The following is a 9823-nucleotide window of genomic DNA, read 5'->3' on the forward strand; positions in this document are numbered from 1 at the left end:
GCTGTGGAGCACATGGCGGGTGAGTTAATAGCCACACTCGGTAGTTTTAAATAAATAGAGTGCCCTTGATAATATAGAGGACCATGTCCAATTCACCAGCAGTCTTAAGAGCAAACACTGGGACTCTCAAGGAAAGAAGGCCTTTGGACTTGAGCTGTAACACACAAATCCCATTCCCTCATGAACTGAGTCTTGGAAACCAGACTTTCTCTTTCCCCAAAGCATGTGATGGAGGTTCCATTCTTCCTTCTGTCTTAGAACAGGGCTTAAAACTCTGTTGGGCATGGTGATGGATGTCCATAATTGTGGTCTTTCAGGATGCTAAGGCAGGGGACTCACGGGTTTGAGGACAGGAAACTTAGTGAGACTCCAAAGGAAAGTTCTCTGGCTTACCTCGTTTAACACATCATGGGACTCCCATTGTAGAAAGTGTCCTGCCCTGCTCACTCAGAGCAGGGCAGATGAAGAGAGGCCACGGGTCTAGACAACCCTTTTTCCTTTGTTGGGTTCTTCATTTGGTTTATTAGTATATTAGCACTAAATCAGATTCCCTTTTCCCAATTTGCATTTGTCCACATAAGTTGGCTAGCTTTTATGTCAACTCAACACAGGCTAGAATCATTTTGGAAAAAGGAACGTCAATTGAGAAAATACCTCCTCCAGATTGGCCTGTGGGCAAGCCTGAGGTACATTTGCTTGCTTAATGACTATGGTGGTTTGTATGAAAATGGCACCCACAGGCTCATAGAGAATGGTACTATTCGAAAGGATTAGGAGGTGTGGCCTTGTTGTAGGAAGTATGTCACTGAGGATGGGCTTTGAGGATTCAAGGGCCCAAACCAGGTCCCGAGGCTTTTTCTCTTCCTATTGCCTGTGAATCTGGGTATCTCTGAGCTTCTCTAGTACCATGTCTGCCTGAGTGCTGCTATGATGATAATGGACTAAATCTCTGAAAGCGTGAATAAATCCAATTAAATGGGTTTTTTGTTTTGTTTTGTTTTGTTTATATAAATGAGTTGCTGTGATCACGGGATCTCTTCACAGCAACAGAACGTTGGCTAAGATGATGATTGGTGTGAGTAAGCACATCTCTCTGGGTGGGTATCTCTGGATGGTTTAGGAAAGCAAGCTGAGTAACCCCTCCACGGCCTTTGCAACAGTCTCTGTCTCTAGGTTCCTGCACTGAGTTGCTGCTCTGACTTCCTTTGGATGATGGAGTCCGAACTGTAAGGTGAAATAAAACCTTTCATCCTTAAGCTGCTATGGACATGATGCTTGCTTATCCCAGAGACAGAAATCTTAACTAACTATGGATGACTGTGCATGTGCAATGAACCTTCGAACATGTTCTCCAACAGAGGGCCCTAGCATTTCCACATGTGGGAAATGAGGATGGACATGGAAGAATGGAAAGGGCATGGGAGCTCGTGTTCTTTTCCCAGACCCAGCCCATGCACATTACACCTGTCTACTTTGTTTGTGCATAAATGACTTTTTATCGTCTTTTGCTATATTGTCTTTCACAAAGACTGCTTTCTTTTTTTCAAATCAAATGTTTGAGGTAACCAAACATTTGAGCAAATCTATAGGTGTCACTTTTGCAGTGTGATCCCTTCTTGGCTTTGTGCCAGTCACATTCTTATAATTTTCATAGTATTCCTAACTTTTGCATTAGTTATGGTGCTCTGTGATCTAAGGTTATATCCTTAGATGGTACTGCTATAATTGTTTTGATGTTTAGTTTTAATCGTTAGCTCGAAGTGATGAAGAATCACCTGGGTAGGGAGTCTCAATGAGGGATTGCCTAAATCAGATCGTCTCATATTTTATCACAACTGAAATGAGACTAGTACCATACAATGTAATATTGGCGTTGAACTTGGGCCATGTCTGTGCTATACAAGAAGTCTACCACTCAGAAACATCTCCAGCCATTTCTAAGTTTTTAGTTTGTGGGAGGTTCTCACTGAGTTGTCTAGGCTAGCCTTGAACTTGGACTCCTCCAACCTAAACTTTCCGAATAGCTGAAACTACAGTTTTGTGGCATCAGGCCCAGCTTGACAATGTCAACACAGCTCCACAAGTTGACTCCTTCCCAGTCTTGCTAGACCTCCTCAGGTCTCTGTATCTCTGTGGGACATGATATTGAAAACAGGCCAATGTGTCACCCCACAATGGATTCTAAGTTTCAAGTGGGAAAGCAGTCTTAACCACTTTTAAACTCTGAGCCATCACGCCAGTCCTAGGTTGTTTCCCTTCCTTTCTATTATGAATAGCATACTTAGAAGGTGGCACGTACAAGCTTGATAGTATAGTCGCTTTATGCTGTTTATCTTGGATATCTAAACAGGTATAGAGTTGTTAGGCTCATGGGATGCTTTCACGATATGCCAAGTAGTTTTCCAAATCATTTTCACCAACCTCACCAGCTGAGTTGGGGTTCCTTTCTGTTAATTTCTCTTTTTTCAATGATGCCATAAATATGAAGTGGGAACAGATGCTTTTAAGTTACCTTATCCTCAGATTTATGATAAGCATTCATGTACGTGTTAATATGTTTTGCATATCTTTTGAGACTTTTTATAATTTTAATTGGGTTGTGGTTTTTAAAAATAATTAATTTAAAAATGAGATTGTCTTCATTTTCTAATAGTAACATCTTTTTAAAAGGAAGGTTGCTCCAGTGGCTTTCTTACTTGTTTTGAACAGCTCTTTATGTATTCTGGATAGGAACGGTGTATCAGGTGTATGAACTGAATGCGTATGTTTGTGTAGGCTGCTTTTTCAGTTTCTGAATTTAATTGAACTGTTGTGGATCACTGGAGAATTTTAAGAATACGACTTGGGCCAGAAACCAGCTCAGGAGTCACTGAGATACACAAGTGAAATGCAAACCTAGGATGCAGATGGCTTTCCTTGACTGCTGAGCCAAGTCAATGCTCCAGACACAAGGGCAGGGGAAGACAGACTGTCATTATAATAAGGTGGGGCCTTAGTAATGGCAAGGCAGCCTCTGTAGAGGGGTTGGTGCCACTGCTGTGACTAGTGTGACAGTCCTAGAAGCACAGGACCATGGGAACACACTCATCAGCATCAACGTCTGCCAGTGTCAATCCAGGAAGTGTGGCAAGTTCTCTTAGTGGCCTGGATTTCGGCCAAAGATAAACAAATGCTACAATTCAGGATCAAAGGACTCTTAAAAGGACAGATGTTCTAAGGAGCTCTGTGATCCCAGTGTCTAGCTAGGAGTGGACAAATCTGGAATCCGCTGGAATTTTCTACTATACTGAGGAACCAGTGAACTTGTTAAGGGAGGTAGAGGGAAAGGGAGTGGAAAAATGGAGTATACTGAGGGAAAGTGAAACCAGTGAGAAAATAAGGTAAAAAAAAACCATGGTAGGCTAGAGCAAAACAGCATCGCCCTTCGGATGTGACTCAATGGCATTTGAAAGCAAGTGTGGTGTGTGTGTATGTGTGTGATGTATGTGTGTGGTGTTTGTATGTATGGGTGTGTTTTTGTCTACGTGGTGTTGGGGGATCTGTGTGTATTTGTGTATTTTAGGTTTTTTTTTTTTTTGTTCTCATGTTTGGGTTTCTTTTCTTTCTCTTTTTTTTTTTTAAGAGGGAAAGATTATGAAATTGGTGCTTTGTGAGGCGTGGAAGAGATGTGGGAGGAGGTGAGGGAAAGAAAAGAATATGAGTAAAATGTATTATGTAAATAGTTTTAAAAATTAAAATAAATTTTAAAAAAAGAACAAAAAAATAAAAATATTTTGAAAAAATGGTCCTTGAAGCAAATTCTATGAACATTTTGGCTGGATTAATATGTACTTATATAATAAAGTTCATGTGTTATATTGAACTATACTAAAAAAAAGTCTAGATAACAGTAATTCTCATAAATCCCAGGAGGAACTATTACAGTTCCTACTTCACAGAACAAGGAAGGTGACTCAGGTCACAGAGCTGGGGCAGGCAGCTCCCAGATGCGCTGAGTTTCACCCTTTAGTAGACAGACAGACAGACAGACAGACAGACAGACACACACACACACACACACACACACACACACACACACACACAAAGGGAGCTCGAGCGAGCTAGGTATTAGTATTATTATTGCTGTGTAATGACTTGCCTTCACACTCACATCAAACAAATATTTTAACCCGCTTATTATGTGGTGGACCAAGAGGAATCAGAAAGGCCCAGCTAGCTAATGCCTGCTGGTGTCACATGGTCCCATGGCTTTGGGGAAGATGGACCTACCTTCAGAGAAGCCTCCCTTCCCCTGGGTTGGGTCTAGGAAAGCACAGCAGGAGCTCTGCATTTTCCTTTTTTGCATGGCAGAGTCACACACCATCCAGAATCAAGAAGCAGAGACACAGACCATACACCTCAATGCCAGGACCACCAATGAATTTCAGGACCAAGTGGTAAACCTATCACAATATACAGTAACAATAGACAAAACATGTGCACACTCTGCTGTGGACAGGGCTATCTAAGACCGTTAATATTGCGCCAACCATTCTGCTGAAGACCATTCTGCTGGGCAATAGGGACACTAACTCTCCAACCCTGCCTAGACTCAGGTCTTGGAACTCATGACCCTCTACTTGAGGCTTCCCTTCTCTGACCTTAGAGACATTCATTTCTCAGTATCAGGAGAAGGCCCTGCCTACAAGGCAGGAGGAAATGGGTCACTGAGGGAAAGGCTCTCCCTTCCCTTCAGGCTCTGCTTTGGCTATCACTGAAGGACCGCCACTGCCCTGAGGGAAAGGCTCTCCCTTCCCTTCAGGCTCTGCTTTGGCTATCACTGAAGGACCGCCACTGCCCTTTAGTGTTCATGCCAGTGGCCAGAAGACAGCTTCCTAACGCAGCTCTGATCACTTTTGTGATTTGAGCACAGGTCCCAGTAGCCTGGCTCCTCCCCTTTGCATGGGATGACATGTGGACACTGAGCAATAGGCTGAGAGGACTTATACTTTATACAACCCTGCAGTCTCCCCTGATCTATACAACCATGACACTAAGGTGATGTTATTAACTCAAACTCCTTGCTTGGAAGTTGGAATTGACCTTATGTCAGTTCCATTTGTGTTAAAAATCTCCCCTGAAGTGGCATGAAAAGACTTGTGTTATGTCTGGGCATGGAAGGGCTGGGAGTATCCCTGTCACCACAGAGACACCAGTGGCCCAATTGTATGGGAGTGGTGCTGTCTGGGATCTGGGTTATCTCTCTGCCTGGGATGCTGGCTGCTGACTGTTGTTTTCCTACACACACACACACACACACACACACACACACACACACACACACACAAACACTCTCTTCCTGTTTTCTGGGTTTCCTCGCTGCATGTCCTGAGACAGAAACAACTCAGACAGAGCCAAAGGATTTCCTTTAATTGAGCAAGGCATGACAGGTACTGCAAGAAGAGTGGACCCAGAGGACAGCTGTTCAGATGTGCAGAACCTGCCTGCAGCAGCTTCTTCCTGTCTCCTGGTGCAAACACACTGGAGGTGCCCTCCAGAGCCGGGACACTCTTCTGAGAGATGAAACACTATAGGGAAGGAGTACAAGTAAGGAGCCGTCTGCATGCTCCTACTAGACTCAGCCCTTAGGCGTTTTTGCAGCTGAATTTTGTCAGAGATTGTGTGCCTTTCCATGGCACGCTGTAGATCTGGAAGGAGCAGAGGGCCTTCTGCAAAAGGAAACAAGGAGGAACAGTCAGCGTGAAGCTAAAGCTAAGCTAAGCATCCACGCCGGCATGATGGAACAGGTGTAAGCAATGATGGAAACGAAATCCTTCTCCCTTCTGAGTCCCAGGACACTTAGCAGCGTCTCTTCGTCCCTATTATTGGATGGCATGTGTCCCTTTCCTGGTTCCACAAGACCATATTCTTCAGCCCCAGCACAGTTTGTTAAGGAATAGCCTGTGTAAGGTATGGGAGCCCTAGAGGTCAGGGCAGTGGAAAAGACTCAGGGCCCATGAACCCTCTACCTAAGTACTAAGAGGGCCACCGGGAAAGGGGCACAGGGCATGGGACACATCTCTAAAAGTGGCAAGGTATAGGGAAGGATGACAAGGGAAATGTAGCTATCACCACAACCAAGATGTCACATCCCTGCAGACATGGCAGAAGAGGCACGGAAGACCTCAACCATTAAATAGGTTCTGTTCTCTGTCATGTGGTTTTGGCAGGTGGCTTCCATTAGGATTCAACAGAGCCTTTCTCCCCAGCAAGAATACTTGCAGTCACCTCTAGCTCAGTTGGGATAATGGTACATCAATACCCCAATTCCCAGGATAAATTAATTCAGCAATTAAATTAATCATGTGCACATAAACCCCTCCCCTACATGGGCACACATCTGCCTTGGCATGAACATACATGTGCCTAATAACACCTTTACCCATCCACGAACCACCATTCCCTTCTCATGCCCTTTCTCAACACCTTTGCCTGCATGATTGTCCTTAGGCCCATATCAAGTACATACCCTCATCAGATGGGGCTGGTCATGGAAAGGACAGTCAGTCAAATTTGGCTGGGACTTGGTACATGTAGTTCGGCCCATCTCCACATCCAAAAAATAGTTTACTCCGGCCACGAGCTACAATGAAAAGAGTGGAATTCAACAGTCAAGCCACTTACACACAGCTGCCTTCTGTCACAGACCTGAAGTGTTTACCTAGGACTTATGCCTGGATTCCTAAGCAGCCAGGAATCTCACCCACAGAGAATATAAACTAAATCTCCCAGACACGTGGCCCCGGGCTCTGTTGGTAACTCTTTGATTCTGAGCGACTCTGACAAGTTGTCATATGTAGCAGAGTAGGAGGAGAAACAAGAGCACAAAAGGCAAAAGCCAGGGCTGACAAACCTTTCAGTGAGGCAGGAAGGAAAGGATCAGGTCTGGGGAGAGACAGCCAAGGTGTTCTAGGAGCCTGGGATTGTTCTGAGCATAAGCAAAGGCTCTGGGCTGTAGTGTAGGATTAACTCAATCCTGCTGACTGTGGTTCCTCAGGCTCAGACGCTGCAGCACTGGAGGAGAGCCAGACCTTCCCCCAATCACCGTATGCAGCGTAGAGAGACCACATTGATTTACCCAAGACTCCCTCCTTCCAGAGACAAGAGGCCACGGGATACTTCACACACAGAGATGCTTCAAGTCAGAGGAAAGACAGCCCTTACATGTCTCCTCCTTCAGTGAGATTCTCCGCAATTTTCTCAAGCATGTCATTCACTTGTATGTCTTTAAGACATATAATTTGCAATTTAAGAATAGCACTTATCCCTCTCCCCATAATGGGGCACACCAGACCAACTTGTCAGAAGTGTGAAGCGCAGACTGAGGGGCCTGGATTGGGGGGTGGGAGGAGCAGGGCTCTGTGTATTGCCCCGTGGAACCAGAAACATAGCTCAATTTTGGGGGATGTCCTGAAATGAGACCTGCAGACCAAACAACCTGTACCACCCTATACTCTGCTCCATCCGTTGCCACAATTAAGAGGTGCACCGGCCATCAAGGTCCAAGGCAGCTGGGAAGTGGATGACTTTTCTGAAGGTTGATCACAGTGCAGGAGAAATGGAGCAGGATTTAACTTGTTTGTATTTTCAAGAGAAGGTAGAAATGAGCTCTACACACTGGCGTACAACCCTTTGTGGTCTAAAATCTGGGCCACCTTTGGGTCCACTTTGGGGCCTTAGCAGCTCCTGCTTCTAGCTTCTCTGTCAGAGTCTAAGTCTAAGGTAGTCTCCATCTACTCACTGGGTGGAGGGTGATTTGTGCTATCTCCGGGGCAATTTGCAAACCCCCTGAGGCTGCTCCCAAGGACATCCCAGGGTCACAAGTAGAGGGAAGCAAGGCTTCCCAGAACAGCTGGACAGCACCTTCCCAGAAGATCCAAGAGGGGACCTGCCTGGTGACCTGTACCAACATTACAGTCAAGAAACTCAGACATCAATCTACACAGTCATGTGGCCCTTAAGGCTAGGGGCTCCTGAAATTTGTGCCCTGAGGACACTGTGGAGTATCAGAAAGCACATGTACAAGCTAATATGGCTGCAGCATCACAGGGTCATTTATCTTTGAGGACCATCACAAACCAAGTCATGGCTGAAGGGGACCTCATCATGTGGTACAGGACTGATCACCACAGCTGTCTGGACCATTCCACATTGCTAAGAACAGCAAGGCAGCAAAGCACTGCTCAGAAAAAAAAAACAAAATAGGCTGCCAGACTGGATAGAAACAGCTCTTGCTCAGCCGGCGGTGGTGGTGCACGCCTTTAATCCCAGCACTTGGGAGGCAGAGGCAGGTGGATTTCTGAATTGGAGGACAGCCTGGTCTGCAGAGTGAGTTCCAGGACAGCCAGGGCTACAGAGAAACCCTGTCTCGAAAAACCACATACATACACACACAGAGAGACACACACACAAAGAAATAGCTCTTGCTAGGAGAGTCCATAATGGAGACCAGCAAACTAAGTGAGGCTTTGAGTGAAGGAACTGAGTGTTCGTGGATTCTCAATTTTCCAAATGGAATCCTGGGTATGTAGAGAATGCCCTTGTTTTCCGGAAGTGTTTACTCTGAAAGTATTCACAAAAATAAGTGACTATAAACACACATGCCGGTACACGTGCTCTTGAGTAGGGCAAAGAGATCGGAACATGGCCAAGTGTTTAGGATGAGATCTGCCCGTCTGTCAGAATAAGTTTCAAGAAGGGCGCTTTTTCAGTGAGGGCAGCTATGAAGGGTTTGTATCCAGGTTATTAGCAGTAGACATTGACCCCAGGCAGCTGATGGTGGTGAGCTCCGCCCAGGGAGGAGCCTTTTAGTACCTCCCCTCGGTGGCCTTTTGGAAATAGAGCGAGGAAGGCAGGTATCCACCCACCGTGCTCTTCTGGATTCCAGAATAAGCAAAAGATGAATGCTAACACGTAGAGGAGGGCTGAGAAGAAGGGAAGGAGGACCGCTCCCATTAGAAGCACAGGCGTTGACTAAGTCCTGCAGGTGCAAACCGCGCCCTAGCTAGGGGCGCCTGGGTGTGAGCGGCCTGGAGACGTCCGGAGAGCAGGGGACAGCAGGGACACGTACCTGCTTACGAGCTCTCACCACCTGTATGGCGCGGCTGTGGTACGCATCGTTGTTGCCCTTGTTGTACTCGCTCACGGCGAAGTCCAACGCTCGCTGCACGCCTTCATCGTTGGCGTCTGCCTCCAAAGGGGCTCCCAACAGTCGCGGCGGGCCTTGCTTTGGGGTCGCGGCCCAGGCCACGGCCAGGACGGCCAGCAGGAGCAGCAAGGAGCGCAGCGGGCTGGCCATGGTTGGCTACGACAAAGGGATGGAGATCCAGCAGTACTCGGAGTTGGTGCTGAACAGAAGCTGCTCCCACAGTGCGGCTTTTAACCAATTGTGTGAGTTAGGGACCAGCCTTCCTCTCCTGGCTCCTCCTTTTCCGGCGGCTACCTTCCCTTTTCCGTCTGCCCCCTAGCCCTACTCCCAGCCCCGCCTCCTCCTCGGAACTGCCCCGCCCGCCCTCTGGCCCTCTTCTTCAGTCAGCTTCTAGTCTGTTCATGCCTTGTAGATCAGATACCTCTTCAAGAGCTGCCCAACTTCCATTCCCACTCCCTCACCCATCCCCTGCTGAGCATCCACCCACTACCCCCCCCACCCCACACCCCACACCCCAGTCTCTGCCCGGTCTCTCCCTTCCTTCTTCATTTTTAGCTTTCTGTTCTTCCCAGTTCCTCTTCTTCAGGGCTCTCTTCCATGGCTTCCCGTTTCACACCAAGTTCCCTGTTTCATGCA

General features: G+C 46.7%; 1 protein-coding gene across 1 annotated transcript; it reads right to left on the reverse strand.

Moving 5' to 3' along the window:
- Nucleotides 1–5388: 5388 nt before the first annotated feature.
- LOC116091106 (cystatin-C) lies at nucleotides 5389–9468 on the reverse strand. Its single transcript, XM_031372171.1, has 3 exons — nucleotides 9110–9468; nucleotides 6509–6622; nucleotides 5389–5708 (listed from the first exon to the last, which is right to left on the reverse strand). The coding sequence occupies exons 1-3, from the start codon at nucleotides 9335–9337 to the stop codon at nucleotides 5625–5627; spliced, it is 426 nt and encodes a 141-aa protein (XP_031228031.1). The 5' UTR covers nucleotides 9338–9468; the 3' UTR covers nucleotides 5389–5624.
- Nucleotides 9469–9823: the final 355 nt, after the last annotated feature.

Source organism: Mastomys coucha, unplaced genomic scaffold, assembly GCF_008632895.1.
Source record: "Mastomys coucha isolate ucsf_1 unplaced genomic scaffold, UCSF_Mcou_1 pScaffold15, whole genome shotgun sequence".
Lineage (NCBI taxonomy): Eukaryota > Metazoa > Chordata > Mammalia > Rodentia > Muridae > Mastomys > Mastomys coucha.